The sequence below is a fragment of the Canis lupus genome, chromosome X, assembly GCF_003254725.2.
Source record: "Canis lupus dingo isolate Sandy chromosome X, ASM325472v2, whole genome shotgun sequence".
Taxonomy (NCBI): Eukaryota; Metazoa; Chordata; class Mammalia; order Carnivora; family Canidae; genus Canis; species Canis lupus.
The window spans coordinates 40,207,099-40,229,493 of record NC_064281.1 but is presented as its reverse complement, the minus strand read 5'-3'; the positions used below and the strand labels follow the sequence as shown (position 1 = coordinate 40,229,493).

General features: G+C 48.8%; 1 protein-coding gene and 1 long non-coding RNA gene across 3 annotated transcripts in view; one reads left to right on the top strand and one right to left on the bottom strand.

Annotated features, from left to right (window-relative positions):
* The window catches only part of CHST7 (carbohydrate sulfotransferase 7), a 29,167-nt gene extending 7,331 nt beyond the window's left edge, over window positions 1–21,836 (bottom strand). The window contains exon 1 of the mRNA XM_025468934.3: window positions 19,956–21,836. Coding sequence (XP_025324719.1) covers window positions 19,988–21,448 — 1,461 coding nt within the window. The 5' untranslated portion in view covers window positions 21,449–21,836 and the 3' untranslated portion in view covers window positions 19,956–19,987. The remainder of the gene's footprint in view (window positions 1–19,955) is intronic.
* Window positions 6,085–7,495, top strand: LOC125754699 (uncharacterized). 2 transcript variants are annotated; one of them, XR_007409473.1, is made up of 2 exons: window positions 6,085–6,446; window positions 7,257–7,495. It is a non-coding gene; the product is annotated as an uncharacterized LOC125754699 (long non-coding RNA). The 2 variants fall into 2 exon arrangements; XR_007409472.1 differs by having other exon boundaries at window positions 6,085–6,510.
* Window positions 21,837–22,395: the final 559 nt, after the last annotated feature.

Below are 22,395 nucleotides of genomic sequence, written 5' to 3'. Positions count from 1 at the left end.
GAAAATAAATGAAATATTTAGATATAAATATAATAAAACAAGTAAATGACTTGTAGGCTAAACTACAAAATACCAGTAAAAGAAATTAAACAAGATCTGAATAAAAAGAGACACTTAACCATGTTCATGTATTGGAGGACTCAACAATAAAGATGTCTAAATCCCCCTAAATTGACCTATATAGAGATTTTAGAAAATTCCTATCAGATTCCATCAATGCTTTTTGTAGATATAGACAACATTATTCTAAAATTTACATGGTAAGGCAAAGAAACTAGAATACCTAAAAACCTTTCTGGAAAAGAATAAAGTAGGAATAATCATTCTATTCAGTGTTAAGATAGATATAACCACATTAATCAGAATAGTGTGGTATTGGTGGAAGGACAGACTCATAGATCAGTGGAGCAGTAAAAACCCAGAAACAGACCTACATATGTGTATGGCTAACTGATTTTTGACAAAAAATAAAAAAGCAATTTATCGGAGGAATGATCATCTTTTCAGTAAATGGTGCTGAAACAGACCAACCACAGGCAAAAACTAACCCTTTACCTAAACCTCACACTTTAAACAAAACCTAACACAAAATGAACCATAGAATTAAATGTAGATATAGATAAGCTTATCCTAAAATGTATAAGGAAAGACAAAAATATAAAATATCAGAAAGCACAGGAGAAAATCTTCAGGACCCTAGGGCTGGGCAAAGAGTTCTTAGACACTGCAGCAAATGCACAATCCACAAGAGAAAAATTGTTAAGTTGGACTTCATCAAAATTTACAAACTTTTGGCTTGCAAAAGATCTTGTTAATATGATATAAACACAAAATAAGATACAGACTGGGAGAAAATACTTGCAACCACATATTTACCAAAGGGCTTTTATCTAGAATATATAAATAACTCAAAATGCAAGAGCAAAACACAAAGAATCCAATTAGGAAATGGGCAAAACACCTCAACCAACATTTCACCAAAGAGGAGATCTGGACAGCAAGTAAGCACACAAAAGATGTTCAATGTCACTAGCCACTGGGATAATGCAAATTAAAAACCACAAGGACAATAACCACTACATACCTAACAGAACAGCTAAAGTACAACACAGTAACAATGCCAAATCCTGGTGAGGCTGCACAGAAATCTGATCTCTCATACACTGCCGTTGGGAATGTCAAATGGTTTAGCCACTCTGACAAAGTCTGGTAGTTTATTATAAAAAGCAAACATACATTTACCATATGATCTAACAATTGCACTCCTGGGCATTCATCTCAGAGAAAGGAAATGTAATGTCCACACAAAAACCTATACACCAATATTTCATAGCAGCTTTATTTATAATAGTTAAAAACTGGAAACAATCCAAATGTCCTTCAGTGGGTTAATGGTTAAACAAACTGTGGTACATCCATACCGTGGAATACTACTCAGCAATGAAAACGAAAGAACTATTGATACACATGACAACCTGGTGCCCCTCCAGTGAATTCTGCTGAGAATAAACAATCTCAAAAGATCACATATTGCATGATTCCATCTATATAGCGATTTTGAAATTACATCTAGAGATGAACAGATTAATGTTTGCCATGGAAAGGTGGGATGAGGTGGGGTATATGGTTATAAAGGGGTAGCCCAAGAGATTTTCTTTATGCTGATGGAACAGTTCTGTGTTGATTGTGGTAATATTCACACATATCTACATGAGATCAAAGTACACAGGTCCATGTACTCACATACACACAAAAGGAGTATGTGTAACAACAGAGGCCTATAGATTGTACTAATGTCAACTTCCTGGTGTTGATAGTGACCTACGGGAAATATGTGACCCCTGGGAAAAGCTGGGTGAAGGATACGCTGGACCTCCCTGTACTGTTTTTGCAACTTCCTAGGAGTCTACAATTATTTCAAAATAAAAAAATTCCCTCTGCCAACTGTTTCTTTGTGCAGTGTGTCTACCTCTCCATTTGAGTTGTCTTAAAGACCCAGAAACAATGTAGCAGTAATTCACCAAGTGCTAAATGTTGCCTGGTCAGATCACCTGTCCTAACAAATATCCTGTTTATGGACACAGTACCAGCCCCACCTCTGGACCCAAAAGCACTCTTTAAATCCTTTTATTAAAAATCTTTTTAAAAATTTATTTTCTCTACCTGTAAGTTGCTTTTCACTCAAGTTCAAATTTTTTATCAAATCGCTGGCAGTACAAGGTGGGAAGAGGGGAGCTCTGAAAGCTCTGTGACTGCCTCTCTGGAGTCTTTGAAGAGCCATTCTGAAGCCCAGCTAATCCAGGCTGGGCAGTCCTCGGTGTACCAAAAGCAACCTTATAAGGCCCTTTCCTTCTTCACACTGCAAATGGGTTCCTGTCCTCCTATACTTCCTGAAGGTTACCGAACCGGGGGCAGGGGTGCTTACATACCTTCCAGTCCTGATGTCTACCTCCATGGAGCCCATAGCCCCCAAGTAGGACCTTAAAAACCTATCAGTTAATTTCCTAACATTTTCCCATTATTTTGGGTTGTGGGTTTTTGGGTTGGTTTTTGTTTGTTCGTTTCTGTTTTTGTTTTTGTTTCTTTGAGAGTGAGCACTCGAGTAGGGGTGGGTGGGAGAGGGAGAGAGAAAGAATCTTAAGCACACTCCCCACTGAGTGCAAAGCCTGCAATGGCTCAATCTCATAACCCTGAGATCATGACCTGAGCTAGAAATGAAGAGCTGGACACTCAACCAACTAAACCTTGTGTTTAAAACATAAACATATCCAGGACGCCTGGGTGGCTCAGTGGTTGAGTATCTGCCTTTGGCTCAAGGCATGATCCCAGGTCCAGGGATCAAGTCCCACAGCAGGCTCCCTGCAAGGAGCTGGCTTTTCCCTCTGCCTATGTCTCTGCCTCTCTGTGTATGTCTCCCATGAATAAGTAAACAAAATCTTTAAAAAATAATTAAAAATATAAAACAGCAACATATCCATGAGTTCTTAATGTGATGGTTCCCTCAATTCTTAAGCACCAGTGTCTTAGATACAGGATTAAAATTTTAATTCATTCCAGATTTCACTCTTTGTAATACTTTGGGGCCCTATTCATTTGAAGCTATGAAATATTCAATTTTGTGTGCAAATTTAAAAACCAAACACTCAGTTTATCAGCAAGCTTCAGTGACCAAGTACCTAGCACTGCCCTTTTTATCCCTCAGGTGCTGGATGTTTGACAATTAAGAATTAAATTTGAAGCTACTAACACATCTTGGTTAAAACGATTCCCATTTACCCAGAATCTGGAGAAAATAAAAATGTTTGCTACTGCCTGCAGCACCTGAAATGAGTGTAGAGCCTTCTGGATATTCTGAAGACAAAATTATTTAAAGACCTATCCTGGGCTCTCTATTCTGTTCTATTGATTTAGGTGTCTCCAGTGCCATACTGCTTTGATTACTATAGCTTTGTCGTATACTCTATACTCTTCTTTTTCAAGACTGCTTTGGCTATTCAGGGTCCTTTCAGGTTCCATACAGATTTTAGGATCATTTGTTCTAGTTCTGTGAAAAATGCTATTTGTCAAAGAAGACATAAAGACAACCAACCAACACCTGAAAAGATGCTCAAGGGGTGTCTGGGGGGTGCAGTTGGTTAAGCGTCCAACTCTTGGTTTAGCCTCAGATCATGATCTCAGGGTTCTGAGATCAAACCCCACATCTGGCTCTGCACTCAGTGCAGTCTGCTTAAGATTTTCTCTCCCTCTCCTTCTGCCCCTCCTCCATGAGTGCTCTTTCTCTCTCTCTCTAAAATAAATCAATCTTTTCTTAAAAAAAAAAGAAAGAAAAGATGCTCGACATCACCAACCATCAGAAAAATGCAAATCAAAGCCATAATAAGATAATGCTTCACACCTGTCAGAATGCCTAGTATCAAAAAGACAAATATTACGTGTTGACAAGGATGTAAAGCAAAGGGAACCCTCGTGCACTGCTGGTGAGAATGCAAACTGGTGCAGCCAAAATGGAAAACAGCATAGAGATTCCTGAAAAAATTGAGAACTACCATACGATCTGGCAATTCCATGTCTGGGTATTTATCAAAAGAAAATAAAAATACTAACTCAAAAAGATATATGCATCTTCATGTTCATTGCCCATTATTTATAAGACCCAAGACATGGAAGCAACTGAAACGTCCACAAACAGATGAATAAAGATGTGTGTGTGAATAAAGAAGATATATATGTATATATACATACACAAACATACATACACACAATGGAATATTAATAATCAGAAGAAAGAATAAAATGTTGCTGTTTTACGACAATACGGATGGACCTAGAAGGCATTATGCTAAGTGAAATAAGTCTAGGAAAGACAAATATCATATAATTTCACTTACACGTGTAATCGAAAAAAACAAATGAACAAACAAAACAGACTCATACAGAGAACAAACTAGTGGTCGCCAGAGGGAAGAGGGGTAGGGGAAGGGGTGAAATAGGTGAAGGGGATTAAGAGGAACGAATTTCCAGTTATAAAATAAATAAGCCACGGGGTTGCAAAGTACAGCACAGGGATGTGGTCAATAATAATTCGTAGTAACTTTGCATGGTGACAGATGGTAACTACCACTTACAATGGTGATGACTTCGTATGTATATCAATGTCAAATCTCATACCAGAAACGAATACGTTGTATGTCAACTATACCTCAATTTTTAAAAACACCTATCTTGTATGATAACAGAAAACAGATAATAAAAAAACTCTGGGTGCAATTAATTTACAGAATTATAGAGATTTCACTCTATCGCTATTTTGAGAAGCACGTGTAAAGGGTTGTTTTAAAAATATGTGGCATCTAAGGGTCAAGTCTCTCCTTAATACTCAATTCACAAAATCACTTGCACTTTATTTTTTTTAATAATAAATTTATTTTATTGGTGTTCAATTTGCCAACATTACAGAATAACACCCAGTGCTCATCCCGTCAAGTGCCCCCCTCAGTGCCCGTCACCCACTCACCCCCACCCCCCGCCCTCCTCCCCTTCCACCACCCCTAGTTCGTTTCCCAGAGTTAGGAGTCTTTATGTTCTGTCTCCCTTTCTGATATTTCCCACACATTTCTTCTCCCTTCCCTTATATTCCCTTTCACTATTATTTATATTCCCCAAATGAATGAGAACATACACTGTTTGTCCTTCTCCGACTGACTTACTTCACTCAGCATAATACCCTCCAGTTCCATCCACGTTGAAGCAAATGGTGGGTATTTGTCATTTCTAATGGCTGAGGAATATTCCATTGTGTACATAGACCACAGCTTCTTTATCCATACAACAAACTGATCATTTACTTAAAGTTTCAAAGTCTGGGACACCTGGGTGGCTCAGCGGTTGAGTGTCTGCCTTCGGCTCAGGGGGAGATCCCGGGGTCCTGGGATGGAGTCCCACATGGGGCTCCCTGTGTGGAGCCTGCTTCTCCCTCTGCCTCTCTCTGTGTGTCTGTCATGGATAAATAAGTAAAATCTTAAAAAAAGAGATTCAAAGTCAATTGAATTTAAATACTAAAAAAAATAAAGATTCAAAGTCCTACACCAAAGACTTGAGTGTATTTTGCCTCCTTTGCTACAGTTCTCCTGGTATTTAAATGACCAGCCGGGGACAGGCCCGTGGCGCAGCGGTTTAGCGCCGCCTTCAGCCCAGGGCCCGATCCTGGAGACCCGGAATCGAGTCCCACATCGGGCTCCCTGCGTGGAGCCTGCTTCTCCCTCTGCCTGTGTCTCTGCCTCTCTCTTGTAAATAAATAAAATCTTTAAAAAAATTCCGCGTTAAGGAGGGTCCGCCTCGTGTTGCGCCCGGGCTGTTACACTAGATGCTGGCAAGCTGAATTTCAATAGAAATAAAGAAACTCAAGTCTGCGGAGCAGAGGCGGCGGAGAGGCAGGTACCGGCCGCGGGGCCCCCAGAGCAGCAGCCGGGCACGGACGTCTCCCTTCGCTCCTCCCATCGCACTTGCAGATTTTTTTTTTTTTTTTTTGGCGCTTGTAGATTTTTTTTACCCGCCCTTCGGCCAAGTTTTCCTCCGCCGACCAGGGTGACACCCGCCCCCCCCCCCACGCACTTGGCCCAGGTGAGGCCCCGGGCTGACTTGGTAGGTGCTGGGCTGGCGGCGGGGTGGGGTGCGGGGCGGAGATTTCCGGGCATTCAGCAGGACCCGTTATCAAGGGCGACGTCCCTGCCGGCCCATTGTGACCGCCTTCCTCCGGGGCCACTCCAGGACGGACGGGCCGAGCGCGGCGTCAGCCTCCTCCGCGGCTGCTCCGCCGCTCGCTGCTCGCGGGGGCTTGTCCCGACCGCCCGGCCCGGCCGGCCTCGGGGCAGGACGCCGCCACCTTCGATCCTCGGTCCCCGCGGGCCCCGACTAAGCTCTAACCTTGCTGTTTTCACCTCCAGTCGGTGAGCCGGCGGTGCTAAGGAAAACGGAAATGACTGGCAGTGTTTACGGCAAAAGGGCCATTAAGTTAGTGGCGTGTGTGTGTGTGTGTATGTGTGTGTGTGTGTGTGTGTGTGTTTTCTTTAAGGGAGCTGCTTGGGGAGAATGTGAAAATGATACTTGAAATCCCAGAAATGTCAAAGGGCAAGCATCCCCTCACTGGGACTCTGATGTGTAATAGGAAACATTTCGTTTGCTCACACAACCGCACCCCCCAAACAGCCTGGAGATGGACTTCAATACCATCAGTGTTAGAAATTATTTCCAGACTTTCAATGTGAAAAATTAAGTAGCAGGGCGGGAGCCAGTATATTTGCACCAGTCATACTCTCTTTTTTTTTTTTTTAAGATTTTATCATTTATTCATGATAGACATAGAGAGAGAGAGAGAGGCAGAGACACAGGCAGAAGGAGAAGCAGGGCCCCCCTGCAGGGAACCCGCCGCGGGACTCGATCCCGGGACTCCAGGATTGCTTCGCGCCCTGGGCTGAAGGCAGGCGCTAAACCGCTGACCCACCCGGGGATCCCCTAATTGCTTTTTTTTAAGATTTTATTTATTCATGAGAGACCTAGAGAGAGAGGCAAAGACATAGGCAGAGGGAGAAGCAGGCTCCCTGCGGGGAGCCGGATGCAGGACTCGATCCCAGGACACCGGGATCCCGACCTGAGCCAAAGGCAGACCTCAACCGCTGAGCCACCCAGGTGCCCCTGCAACAGTCATACTTAATACTTATTTTTTATTTATTATTTTAATTTTTATTTATTTGTGATAGTCACAGAGAGAGAGAGAGAATGAGGCAGAGACACAGGCAGAGGGAGAAGCAGGCTCCATGCACCGGGAGCCCGACGTGGGATTCGATCCCGGGTCTCCAGGATCGCGCCCTGGGCCAAAGGCAGGCGCCAAACCGCTGCACCACCCAGGGATCCCAACAGTCATACTTAATACTTGAAACAACTCTCACTTCCGGTGAATACAGAGAATGAGTTTTAATTAAAAATAACAAAAACACGACCTCACAAACAGACAAAACTCTTGGCCTGGGGAGTAGGGGGAGACACCAGGTGAGAAGCCACTTGCTGGCATCTGGGCAACCCATGTGCAGCTAAGCTGCCCCCTACCCCCTTGCTGCTCACAGGAGGAGAAAAGGACTCACTTCTCTGCTTCAGAATTCCAAGGAAAACCAACACATGCGAGACATTGGTCAAGTCCCAGAGTCAACAAGAGCCAAAATTAAATGGCCATCATGTTTCCTCAACAGAACAGGATAAAAATAATAACTGGCTTCTAGCTTTATCATGCCCACCCCCAGCGGAAAAAGTCCCAAGTTTCTGAGCTCACTTGCAAACAAAATGAATATGCTCCAAACCAGTATTTATAAAACTTGGAAACAGCTGACTCGGCCTAGTTGGCTTTTGTTTTTTCCTTTCATTGAGCTGCTCCGAGGTATAATTTCAATCGGCATACATAATTGCTTTTGTGAGTAAAGTCATTCCGACTCAAGTAAAGGAACTGAGTCAGTATCTTACAATATGTGTTTGATTGCCCACCTGCAAATGTTTGTCATCCACCAAGTGGGGGTGTCACAGGTTAGCAAGGGCACGGGGCTGGGAAGTGGTGGAGCTTGGATCTGTCATTCGGGCAGCCGCTGGGCCCCCACAGGAGTGGCCCCTGGTCAACTTTAGGGTTCACAGGTTAGGATGGCTAGTCAGAATACAGAGTCTGTCCCACACTCCAGGTATCTCTTCCTGTACATGAAGGCACTGTCTGCCCTACGCCTCATCTAGCCCTGTCCATGGTTGATGGGTATAAAATGGCCCCATGGCGGTGCCTGGGTGGCTCAGTCACTTGAGCATCCAATTCTTGGTTTCAGCTCAGGTCATGATCTCCGGGCCATGAGATCGAGGCCCACAGCGGGTTCCGTGCTCAGTATGGAGTCTGCTTGAGATTCTCTCTCCCTCTCCCTCTGCACACCCCCTCTCCCGCACATTCATATTCTCTCTCTCTCTCTCAAATAATAAATCTTCAAAAATTTATTTTTGTGCCATTTCAAAAATGGCACAAAGGCCAAGAGCAGGTTCATGCTGGCACAGGATGTCGGAGCAGGTAAATCAGCCTTCCCCTGGGCCCATAGGACTGCCAGAGATTGCCATATTTAGGAGCATGACATGAGTTTTTCCTGAGCTCAAAACTATTTCTTTCTCTCTGTTGAGAAATAAAAATAAAACAAAATAAATTTAAAAGGCATTCAATAATGGTGGGAATTTTGTTGTTCTTTGGGAGGGTGTGTTCATGTGTGTTTATTTTCAGCCCACAATCTCCTTTTTGCAAAACAGTCCCTTTTGCCATCCCTAGCTGGGGAAGGTGGGGGGGGGGGTGTGCAGAATACCCAGAAAGGCAACAAAAGGGTAACCTTTTTTATTGTTTGTAGAACCTGAAAACTGTATTACTTTCCTCTATTATATCTGTGTTGGCGATGCCCTTTATTAGAGCAAGGAACAGTATCTGCTTTTATGGCTTCTAAAATCCGTATATTCAACATATGCCAGCTCTAGGCTATTTGAAAGGAAGTCCTATTTTTAAAACACTATCTTGCAGGGCACCTGGGTGGCTCAGTGGTTGAGTGCTGGCCTTTGGCTCAGGATGTGATTCCAGGGTCCTGGGATTGAGTCTCACATCAGGCTCCCCGCAGGAAGCCTGCGTCTCCCTCTGCTTATGTCTCTGCCTCTCTCTCTGTGTGTCTCTCACAAATAAATACATAAAGTCTTTAAAAAAATAAATAAAACACTATCTTGATTTTAGTCTTTTTGGCTTAATATTCCCATAATCTCTCTGAAGCAGTGACGAGTCCTTTCCCATCAAGTCAGGTCTCAGGCATGGGGAGAGTGACCTCAAAAGCTCTGGGGCCTTTTCCCCACTGCTTACCTGATCTGTTATATCAGAACTGCTTCCCTTAGCCTCCCAAGTTCGTGCTGGTGGCTGCTCCTAACTTCCCTCAGTGCCTCATCTTCACACAGAAGAACTCACGGTCTCGAACCTGCTCCCCGTACCTCACAAATGTTTCTGGCACCTTCTATTTCTGACTTTCAATTAGGCTGGCTTCTCTGCCTCCAACCCCTGCTGGTTACCCTGACCAAATGACACTAATCACACAATATTAATCTCTCCAAGCTGGCCCTCTAGACGTTTGTGTCTCAGGCTAGATTTGAGACATCTTGCCGCCAGGGCCCAGGGGTTGCCCTGCATCCTCACGGCTCGCCCCGTGCCTTCCGGGGTTCCTTTTAACACCGGCCCGGGAGACTGAACAGAAAGGGCTTCCATTCCATGCACAAACACTTCCATTCCATGTGCAAAAACACATCTGCCTCAATGGCTGTTTCCAGAATGTCGCTCTACGGCAAAGCTCCCAGCCACTCACACTGACTTTCAGGGGGAGGGCAGTCTGCTCACTCTGAACAAGGTCATCCTTGATGGCCATCCTTGAAGTCAACCGTGGTGGCCATCCTTTACCTCCTCTTAACCTCTGAACTGACAAATATCCGCTATGGGCCAATGCTCCAATTTCTCCCCTGCATCCAGCATGATGGTCTTGCACACGAACAGGGCCAGCTGCAGATGTCACACCCGGACGCTGGCGAGGTGCCTGCAGGCTGTGGGGGGAGTGTGTGGGGGGTGCAAGGCCGAAGGGTTCCAACTCTCATGAAGACATCACTGAGCTCTGCGACTTCTCTCCAATTGAAACTGCTTCCTGTTCAGCTCCCAAAAGGCTCGCCACTTCCTTGCGTTCTTGAACTTGGGCCAGGGCTATTCCTTGGTCCCTACTGTTCTTAATTGTCTACTGCACTTAGGCAGAAAGGTTTCTTTGAATGGAGCCAACTCCTTCAGTTCCACCGCGGGGTAAGAAGATGAGGAGCCCGGAGACCTCCCGAAGAGAGGTTCGCTTCTAAGTCGCCTCATTCAGCTGGAAGGGCAGGCCCAGAAAGGCGAGACCGGTTTAGCTTTTGGAGTTTCTGGGCTGTTCATGCGGAGGGCGGCCTGAGAAAAGGCAGACTGAGGAATTTTAAGCCAGCTACTTATAAATATTTTTTAAAAGCATCACTCGGACTATTTATACTACATTTGTATTCATGGGAAGAAAATCTTTACCCAGGCTAAAAAAAACCCTCTTTGAAAACCCTCTGAATCCTGTCTCGGCAACTGCAAACGGGGGCTCCTGCCCTACACCCACCGCCCCCCTGCCCCAGACTACAAAGGGGGCTCTCAGGAGCACAGAGGAAATGTCGGAAGGGTTAAGCTTTATTTAAAATCAGCCAAATCTCCCCAGCGCTAGTGTCCTGAAACAGTGGGGAGTTCAAGTCAACAGGCACTACCCCCTGCCCCAGGACCAGAAGGCCACCCTAACACGGAGCTCGCTAAGCCTGCCCTCACCCATCAGCGCGGTTTTATAAAAAAAAAAAAAAAATGAGCATTTTTATTTCAAAGTGTATCCGGTCCTTCAAAAGGATCACAGGAATGACGCCTGCCAAATACAAGTGGCCTGCAGGAGGGCTTAAGCAGGCGATTTCGTCTGGTCACCATGACACCAAGGTGTAGGCAATCATTCACCCTCTGAGATGCCCCGTGGAGTCAGAGAAAGCCGGGGTTTGGGGAGGAAGCATTTTTCCAGCCAGCACGCCAGCCAAAATGAAAAAAATTCGGTAAAATGCACATTGGTGAAAGTCTGGCAAACAGGACACTCCCAGAAACAGCTGGTTGGGAGTGAACACTGGGGCCAACTTTGAAGAACTCTACCTCTCAAAATGCAAAACGTGTACACCCTTTGCTACATAAGACCACCCTGCTGGAGAGGTTTTTCTAAGAGATCTACTTGCGTGTATGCACATGACACCATTAAAAATGTAGCAATGAAATGCTGGGACTAGAAACTAGTGAAATGTTACATACTCCTATAGTGTTTTCCTAGGTTTCATTATTTTATTTCTGTTATCTTTGTTTTATTTTTTTTTAAAGATTTTATTTTATTTACTCATGAGAGATACAGAGCGAGAGAGAGAGAGAAGCAGAGGGAGAAGCAGGCTCCATGCAGGGAGCCCGACGTGGGACTCGATCCCGGGTCTCCAGGATCAGGCCCTGGGTCGCAGGTGGCGCTAAACCACTGCGCCACTGGGGCTGCCCTCTTTATTTGTTTTAAACCAATTACATTTTATTTCACTTTTTATTTCACTTTTCAGAAGGGAGAGGGAAAGGAGAGAGAGGGGTAGAGGGAGAATCTCAAGCAGACTCCCCGCTGAGCACAGAGCTGGACAGGGGGCTCGATCTCACAACCTGAGATTGAGATCATGACCTGAGCCAAAATCAAGAGGCAAATGCCTAACTGACTGAGCCACCCAGGCTCCCCTATTTCTGTAACCTTCAGATCATACCTCATAAATAAGATTTTGTCACAACTGGATTTAGTGGAAGCAGAGGCATCAAGTACACACTTCTGAAACATAAAAAAGGCAAGGGAACAGTGCCTTAGAAAAAGTTATTCGTGGGATGCCTGGGTGGCTCAGCAGTTGAGCATCTGCCTTTGGCTCAGGGCATGATCCCGGGGTCCCAGGATCGAGTCCCATATTGGGGTTCCTGCATGGAGCCTGCTTCTCCCTCTGCCTGGATCTCTGACACACACATTCTCTCTCTCTCTCTTTCATGAATAAATAAATAAAATCTTGGAAAAAAAGGTTATTCATAAAAGATCACCAGAAAAACCCCTAAACAAAAGCTAAATAATTCATCATTAAGTTTAATATGAATAGGTACAGATTTAGTACAGTGAGCTAGCATTAGGTTTCTTGCTTAAGCCCATAAATCTTTCCCTAAACACTACTGATCCTCTAAAGGATAAATGCATGAACTTAGCAGTACTTTAGACACTGCTAGCTGCTGGAACATTCCACAGAAAAATGGAAAATAATTTTGTAGGAACATGATGGCAACAGTCAGCAGCCAGTATTCTCACTTTCAAATTACCAAAAAGCATATACAATTTTAGTCTAGGAAAAGTCAACATTTAAAAAAAATTTAGAATGAAAAGCAACCTCCCCTCCCCTCTTTAATGAGCATATAGACACTGAAAAAGTTCCCAAAAATCTAACTAAAAAGTTTACGGAAAGAAACATATGCCCTTATAGTTATTAAATGCAGTCCGTATGGAGACTCTTCAGACACAGGTGCTACCCGCCCTGGGCTGGTGGCAGGAGCCCGTGGGGATGGGACGGAAACAGCAAACACGTTCCCGGGGTGTGAGCGCTCCGGCACCTGACCCACTTCGAGTACTTGTTCAAAAGAGGGATTCAGAATCTGGAACTTGTGAATTCCCTTCACCATCTTCTTCAAAGCCACGTTTTTGATAATCTCATCGTAGCTATCATGTTTCTGGACTTGAGTAGGTGGCAACAGAAATCCATTATGGCCAAGCACCACTACTGCCCACAAATGGTGGGAATGTAAACTGGTGCAGCCACCATGGAAAACTGAGCAGAGGTTCCTCTAAAAATTAAAAATAGAACTGCCATGTGATCCAGGAACTCCACTTCTGGGTATTTACCCAAAGGAAACAAAAACACTAACTCAGGGATCCCTGGGTGGCGCAGCGGTTTGGCGCCTGCCTTTGGCCCAGGGTACGATCCTGGAAACCCAGGATCGAATCCCACATCGGGCTCCCGGTGCATGGAGCCTGCTTCTCCCTCTGCCTGTGTCTCTGCCTCTCTCTCTCTCTCTCTCTCTGTGACTATCATAAATAAAAAAAAAACACTAACTCAAAACAATATCTGCACCCCCATGCTCACTGCAGCATTATTTACAATAGCCAAGACACGCATGGCATCCACCTAAGTGTCCATCAATGACTGAATGATCCATTCAGCCATAAACCAAAAGGGAATCTTGTCACTTGTGAGAGTATGGATGGACCTGGAGGACACTGTGCTCATAAAATAAGCCAGAAAAAGACAAATACTGTATAGTCTTCATTACATGTGGAACCTAAAAAACAAACTCATGGAGAGAACAGGCTGGTAGTTGCCAGAGCCAAGTGGCAGGGGGTGGGCGAAATGGGTGAAGGGAGTCAAAAGGTACAAACTTCCAGGTATAAAATAAACAATTCATGGAGATGTAGTGTACAAACACAGTGACCGTAGGTAATAATATTGTATGGCATATTTCAAGGTTGGTAAGAGAGTAGATCTTTAAAGTTCTCATTGAAAGGAAAAGCAGGTAACTACAAGTGGTGATGGATGTTAACTAGACTGTGATCATTTCACCATATACACAAGTATGGAATCACTATGCTGTACACCTGAAACTAATACAATGTTATATGTCAATTATATCTCAGTTAAAAAAATTAAGATTTTTATTTATTTGACAGAGAGAGAGTGCACAAGCAGGGTGAGCAGCAGGCAGAGGGAGTGGGAGAAGCAGACTCCCCGCTGAGCAGGGAGCCAGATGTTGGACACAATCCCAGGATCCTGCGATCATGACCTGAGCCGAAGGCACATGCTTAACCGACTGAGCCACCCAGGTGCCCCTCAATTAAAAATTTTAAGTAATTAAAATCTAAAAGATCTATAGCTACCCCCAGAAGGGCAAAATATGTTTGAATTTGCAGAAAGCGTTTCTAGACAAATATCACAAGAAATGTATTTCTTCTAGGAAATGCATGTGGTTGCTTCTAGAAAGTTAAGACTGGAGGTTATTTTATATCCCTCTGTAACTGTTAATATTTTCCACCATGTGCTTGTATTATCTCTAAAAAAAGTTTTGGGTGTCAGTTTCAAAATAGAGAGCACCTGATTTCAATCCTCTGGCTGTGTTATTCTGGACAATTACCCAACCTCTCTGGGTCTGTTTTGCCATCCCAAAACAGGGATGCTATGTACCTCATAAAGCTGAGATGAGGACTAACTCCACACAACACACATGAAGCAAGTAACACAGTGCACAAAACAGGCATGCAATAAACATCACCTTCCCTTAGCTCGAGAAACCCTGGAAATCCTCTTAACCTTCGTTCCTACTGGCAAGAACACTAAAGCCAAAAAGGTTTAGGGACTTGCCCAAGATCAATCAAGAAGCAACCAGAAGAGCCAAGCCCTAAAAGCCTGGGTTCCTGAACCCTCACATAAAAATCAATTCCATATGCGCTAAGGAATGACTCTGTAACTACTGTGTGGCCATGCCTCCACTTTGGTAGGGCCAGCCTCCTCCCCTGCCTCACTCACCAGACTTGAGGAGTCTTGATTTTTCCCTAAACACCAAATCCACCATCAACTGAGGGGTCCTACCTGGGAAGACAGCCCCACAGGGGAGCTCCAAGAATGTCTTGATCAAAGGCAGCACTAAAATAATAAGGATTTTAATATGGATGTGTTTTTAAAAAATCTGCTCTCATTATGTGGCTCTGCCACTCAGGTATCTATGTGTACCCCAACCCCATACACACACCTCATCCTAATTTCCAGCCCTCTGGCTTGAATACAGCACCAGATTGGATTTAGGATTGGAAGTTTTTGTTTTTTTAAAGATTTTATTTATTTATTTATTTATTTATTTATTTATTTATTTATTTAAGAGAGAAAGAGAGCATGAGCAGGGCGAGAGGCAGAGGGAGAAGGAGAAGCAGACCCCCCGCTGAGCAGGGAGCCCTATTCGGGGCTCAGTCTCAGGACCCCAGGATCATGACCTGAGCTGAAGGCAGGTGCTTAACCAACTGAGCCACCCGGCACCCCTGATAGGGAATTTAAATAGATTTTGTTGAATGAGAAATTCTATGGGGGGGGACAGTGTTTAATGAATGCCTATTTAAGCAAGAGATCTCCTTCAGGTGACATTTATACATAAGCTGGGGCTTAGTATCCTGATTAAGATAGAATGACTGTGAGAATACTTGGGGATTTGGTGGTAGCTGGTCATTTCTGTTTCTGCTCGGATGGCTTCCTTAGAGAAAGCTTTCTGAACGTTGGGTTATTAGTTTACAGTGCACTTACCTCCTTCCCTAGATTCGTTCAAAGGATTCATTTATCTTGTCAAGAACAAAGACCAAGGTGTCTTAAATACCTACCAGAATGAAATCTTGGGGCCTCCTCAGAACAGAGGTCAAGGGGAGACATGCTGAAAGGGACAGGACAGCACATTTAACTGTCTGGAATAGTAGTGGATGGTGTGTACAATGATGGATTATTAGGTTCTAAGAAGCTAGGGATAACAAAGCATTTAAAGGAATGTGAGAGGGTGATAAATGGAGCTGTGAATCCCTGAAGACGTTTTTCCCTTTCCATATGAACGCCCTCCAGCTGCTTGGAGCCTCATGGCTCCAAGTTCCTTGACATAAATTTCGATGGCCCTCCAGCCCCATCCGGATCTTGTTCCAGTGGCAACAGCCCCACCCAGATGATGAACCAGGACCGGTCCAGGCCACGGTTCTCAACTTTGGCTGTCCAGCTCCATCACCCGGGGTGCTTTCAGAATACCCCAATGCCTGGGCCCCACTCCAGATCAAATGAAGTCAGAATCCCTGGGGATGGAACTCAGGTACTGACATTATGGCTGAGAACCAGGGATCTAAGCCAATCAGGACAAGCCCGTTTTCCCTGTTGCCACTTACTGGGCCAGTGAGGGCCACGTGACCAAGTGCTAGCCAGTGAGAAATAAAAGGATGTCGACTGAGGTGGGGGGGTTGGTTCTGGGAAGGTTTTATTACCAGATCGAAGGAGAGACACACGAGGGAACTCCTCCACCCCTTCCTTACTAGCCAGCCAGCTTCCTTCCTGCCTGCCTCTTAACAACGCTGCGTAGTTGTGAGGAAGTGATGCTCGTTGCTGAGGCTACCATCTTGTGACAGCCGGAGAAGCTGGTGACTGAAAGCCAAGAGGGTGGAAGGGATAGAAAGGGCCTGAGTCCTTGATGACTTGGTTCAGGGTGCTGTGGTCCCCACGCAGCCCTGCAAAACAGTGTCCTGACTCCCTCCCTGCCAAATCCTGGCTGTCAGCTATGGACCTTCCAGAAGTTGCCCAGGTTAATGAGTGTGCAGCTCTCTCCCCTTCGCTGCTGAGCTAGGGGTACCACCAGCTAGACCCCCAAGGCCTGACCTTAACTGCCACCTGCCTGTGCTCACTGACCTGTCCTACGTTTTTCTTTAAGCTCTTCTTTCCAACTTCTCTCTAACTCAGGCGAACCATAGCGACTGCCCTGGCAAGACCTCCAGCCAGCCCAGGCCGCCCTGGCCAGCTTGAGCACACGCGCACACGCGCGCACACACATACACACAAACACAGGCGCGCGCGCCCCATCCCCCACTCCGCTCGCACCTGCGCCGCCGCCGCCGAGGGACCACGAGGGATGTCTGGAAGGAGGGGTCGGGAACCGCCGCCCACTACCTCTACTTCATTGGAACACTCAAACCTCCGCCCAAGGAGAAGCCCAAGCCACCTTCACGTAACATACAAAGCAGGGACCGCAGATTTCCTTCAGGCGCATGCGCGGCCTCCTGCCTGCCGCTGCAGGTGATGACAAGGCTCCCCTATCTAAAGATTCATCCTAACCTAACTAACTAAAAGGAACCCGTTCACCCTTGCTCGGGGACTCAAGGCCTTGGAAGTTACTCCCCCGTGATCTCCTTATTCGACGCAAATAAAATTTCCTTTGTGCAACAACTCCGCCTGGCGTATCTGTGACTCACCACGGAGCAAACTTTCCACCGTGCAGTTAACAGGGGTTTGCGATGAGGCCCGGGGCTGCGGGGGGGCGGGTGTAGATCGGCTGTAGAGTCACCCGCTTTTCCTGTAGAGGTGCTGTAGGCAGCTCGGAGATATTTTATTGATTTGTTCCGTTTGCTAGAGCCTATTAATAATACAGCTAAGTGTGGGGTAGCCCAGGTGGCTCAGCGGTTTGGTGCCGCCTTAGGCCCACGGTGTAATCCTGGAGTCCCGGGATCGAGTCCGGTCGGGCTCCCTGCATGGGGCCTGCTTCTCCCTCTGCCTGTGTCTCTGCCCCTCTCCCTCTCTCTCCCTCTCTCTCTCTCTCTCTGTCTCTCATGAATAAATAAATAATAAAATCTTTCAAACAAACAAACAAATAAATAAAGCTAAGTGTGTTTCCCACCCCACCCCAGCCTAGCTGAGGTGCTAAAGGTGCTGCCAGGGGATCCTAAGTGGGGCCAGGTAAGGGGAAAATCTGAGCTGGGGGGGCGGCGGTGGGGAGTCTAACACCAATGCTGCTCCCCCCTCCCCAGTCCAAGTGACTTTGGGCAGGTTACTTGAATCCTCTGAGTCCCGGATTCCTCATCTGTAAAACTGATAATGGGTGAAAGTAATGACACACGTACAATGCCTAACTCCATGCATGGCACAAGAGGATCCAACCCCTTCCCCAGGGGAGACAGATTTTTTGGAAGGTCATCAGTGGGTCAATAACGTCATCTTTCCAGGAATCGGGAACACCCACATTTTAACAAATCCACTGGTTGGTGGTGACATGGTAAGTGCCTAATAATTCCAGCAGAAGTGTGGGAAGAAGGGCTTGGTCACTAAAGTATTGGAAGAGCCTAGAGCTTGCTCCGAGAAGTCCCTGCAGCCCTGCAAAGGAAGCCTCAGTGGCCTTCCGAGCAGTGGCATCAGTGTCTTGCCCCATAGTCACTGTCACCCACACAGATTCTAACTTCCTAGAGATGCAGATTATACCCTCTCTCCTCCTCTCTATCCTCTTTCTTACCTCGCTCCCGTCAGAGCTCAATAAATGTTAGTAAAAATGAAAACAATAAAGGTTTCTGGGAGATCTGCAGTTCTTAACGCCAGAAAAATACTGCCCAATTAGCCCTGAGAGGCTCTTCCTCAAGCCTGGGAGGGAGGGTGAGGGGCCATTATGTTACTTACATCTGCAAAAACAGGATTAGCAGATGAAAGGATGTTTTTGTTAAGATGTGACGAGTCACCCTGTGCCTTTACCTTCCTTTGCTCTGGAAATCAGGAAAGAACACAGACTTCCTAGCAATTACCCAAACTGGCCAAGAAAACCACTCAATACTGGATTACTGGGAGAAAAAGCAGTCAGCTTCCGAAAGCACTCAGCAACCCTGGTCTATTAAACAACAACAAAAATCCATCTTCATTAACAACTTCAACTTTGTCCTCTGAGCTTCATCCCAGGGGAATACCGAATTACACTAAAAAATAATGAATGGAAACTTAAGTCACTTCCGCCCACCCAGCCGAGCTTTTCCTCCTCCTCTGGCAGCGCAGTGCAGAAGGCTGCCCCCTTCCAAGTCAAATAGTTTGGGTTAACGCGTTCCCATACCACTAACTAGACTGCTAAGGTCACCGTCATGCAGAACAAACTCCTTCCTCAGCCCAACAACGGCGCGGCCAGACACTGACCACATGCCGGGGTCACATGCCCCCACCTTAGCATCTTAGGATGCACGCTTTATAAAAGAGACAGAACACAAAAAGTTGGGGAAGGAGGAGGTCTTTGCACAGCCGAGGCTGCTACTTACTGCCCCTGTAAGGTTCCATCTCTCAAAGGGATTGGGGCTGAGTGCAGAACGCCCAGCCCTAAGGTCTGGCCGGCACTGGAGGAAGCTGATTAGGCAGCTTTTGTGACCTGATGTGGATGGGATATGGTCAAATATCCTGCAAACGCCAGCCGCGCAAGGGGGTGAGGGGCGGGGGGGAGGGCAGGGAGATGCTCCATGAGCCAAGGGAAAGCCAAGTCCACTCTGCGGCGATACCACAGCAGGAGACACACACACGTGCAAAAAACTGTTGCAAGAGAGGCCTGTCTACACCTGTATGCCTGGTCACTTAGGAGACCCGGAGCGGCGCTCTAGAGAGACGGGGGCAGAGAAGTAGGGAACAGATTACGGGTAGGGAGGAGAGTCGCTAACTTTGCACCAAACCCTGCTTCGGGCTTTCCCCGTGCCTGCAAACACTGCTGCAAAGTTTCCCCACAGGTACAGATCGGTGTCAAGATAAAGTCGATCAGCTTCGAAATGGTCCCGGAAATCAGTTACTTTTCATGTCAATTTCCAGTCTCAAGTTCCATTATAGCTGTTTCAAACCTTCTCTACTCTCCTCAGACCTCTTCCCTCCTCTCCACCCCTCTTCTCTCTCCCTCTCCTTGCCCCAATCCCAACGGGTGACAGACCTTAATGCCTACTTCACGGAGGGACCTGGGAGTGCGGACACCTGGGTGCCGCCCCAGGCAAACTTAACCCCTCTCGGGGCCCTCCCCTGGGGAGGGGGCAGCTGGCTAAGCTGGAGATCCCGACGACTCTCTTCCAAATTCTACCAGCGGCGCTTTCCCACCCGCTGGGACCTATTCAGACGGGGTGAGATCTGGGACGGCATCCATCCCCCCACACACACTTCCCCCTACAGGCTGGTCTGAGCTCCCCCAAAACCCTTCCTTGCCCCCGTCCCGCCCGGGGCCGCCTTACCCGGATCCGTCCCGGGGGCGCGGTGCGGGGGGCTACGTGGCGCCGTCCACCTCGGCCTCAGGCGGCTTCTCCTCATCCGCAGGCGGCTCCGGGTCGCCCTCCTCTCCGCTGCGAGGGTAGGCCAGCAGACGCATGGCTGGAGCGCAGGCCGCCTCCACCTGGCGCACCTGCTCTCGGCTCAGGCGCTCGCGCCAGGCGTGCACCGCCTCGCGGGCGTCGCGCGCCGACAGGTGGAAGGGTCGGTCGGCGCCGTAGGCCGCGCCCCGCGTCATGTTGAGCGCGAAGGCGTCGAGCGCGGCGAGCGCGCGCAGCCCGGAGAAGCGCAGCAGGCGGCGCAGCTGGGTGCGCGGCTGCCGCACCAGGTCCTCGTAGCGCAGCCTCAGGTAGCGGCGCCGCAGCCAGGCGGGCGCGCCGCGCGCAAACAGCAGGTCGCGCAGCCAGGCTTCGCAGATCACCTCGAGCGCGCCGGTCAGGAAGAAGTCGGCGCGCGGGGCGGCGGGCAGGGCGCGGGCCTGGGCCCCGGGCCGAGCGCCCACGCCGTGCGCCAGCAGCACGCGGTGGAAGCGGTCGCCCCGCTGGCGGGTGCGCAGCACTTGGATGCTCTCGCGCAGCAGCCCCTGCCGGGACTTGAGGCGTGAGTTGTGCACGGCCCGCGGGTCGCGGAAAAGTTGCACCACCTTCAGGTTGAGGCCGGGGTCACGCAACAGAGGCACCAGCACGCCCAGGTCGAGGAGGCGCACGTCCTTGATGACCACCACCGGATACTTGCGGCACTCGGCCTCCAGGGCGCGTAGAGCCACGGGCGGGCAGCTGCGCTCGCAGGCTGCATCTTCGACGAGGCCGACCTCAGCGCGGGCACGGGGTGCGCCGGGGCACAGCGGCGGCGAGCAGATGACCTTGTTGGTCCGCCAGCGAAAGAGCGCGGCCGTGGTGAGATTGGCTGCGCCCGGGGCGCGCGCGGCGGGGTCCCCCGGCGGCGCGTACAGCCGCAGCACCGAGAAGTCGCAGCGGAAGAGCGAGCGCAACATGTCGCGCAGCGCGCCCTGCAGGCTCTCAGCGTCGCCCGGATACAGCGCTTGCCATAGGTGCCACATGGGCTCGTACAAGTAGAAAACGTCCGGGTGCTGGTTAAAGAGCTCGCCCAGGAACGACGAGCCGGTGCGCCAGGTGGCATGCACATAAATGTGCTGCTTCTCGCGGGACAGCGCCTCCCCAACGGCGCCGCTTAGGTTACCCGGGGCCCCGGGGGATTGGCCCGCGCCCCCCTCCGCAGCCGGCCGCGCCTCCCCGCCCTGCTCTCGCTCTCCCGCCGCCGCAGCCTCCAAGCTCCACACTCCCAGGCTGCGCTGCACGCCCGGGCAGTGCCCGGCGCCCTTGTCGCCGTCGCGGCCGCCGTCCAGTACGGAGGGGATGAGCAGCAGCACCAGCGTGTACAGCACCAACAGCAGCGCAAACTTGCAGTACTCCCGGCGCCGCCGCCGCCGGCTCTTCATCGTTCACCGAGCCCCCCACCCTCCGAGCGGGTGGGGCGCCCGTCCTCTCCCCTTCCTCCGAAATCCCGTCCGAGCCCGCTCCTCCGGCCTCCTCGGGCCCCTCTGCGCCGGGGGGATGGGGAGCGGAGCGACCGGGCCCGTGCATCCACAACGGAGAACTTGGGAGACGGTGGTGCTGCTGGCGGCGCCCCTGCCCTCTCTCTCGGCCCCGCCGCTGGGTAGCCGCCTATTGGCTGCTTTGGCGGCCGCCCGCCCCGCCTTCGAGCTCGCCGCTCCTCCCCGCGTCTTTACCCGCCCGGGATCGCCCACGGCCCTGCCAGATCTGGGCGGGGTTGCGGCGGGGTGCGGATGATGGTTGGGGCGCACCGAGCCAGACCCCACCTTTCCCCAGCCGCTCCGTAGTGCAGTCAAGTCTTCATGAATTGACTTCAGGGCAGGGAGGGGCTCGTGTGTACAGAATGTACCCAGTGACCGGACTTGGACCCCACCCGGAGAACTCCGCCGCCTCCCCTGTTTTATGTCCCCTGCCTGGTCAGCTCTGCTCTTGGCAGACGCGCCTCCGTACTATCGAGAGCGGGGCTCCTGGTCGCTATCCACATCCAGCGCCCCCGTCAGCCCCAGGGTGGGTGTTACAGAGGTCTGGATGCGACAACTTCTCCCCTGGGATAAAGATACTCGATTGCACATTGCGCGGTGGGCGGGAGGAATTGGAGGCGCTAACTCCTTCGCGCAGCGCAATTAATCGTTAAGGTGTAGCCTTTGTCAACTTGTTTTGAATTTATTTACTCAGGAGAGACACAGAGAGAGAGGCAGAGACATAGGGAGAGGGAGAAGCAGGCTTCCTGCGAGAGGCCTGATGTGGGACTCGATCCCGAGACCCCGGGATCACAGTCTGAGCCAAGGGCAGATGCTCAACCGCTGAGCCACCCAGGCATCTGGTGAACTTT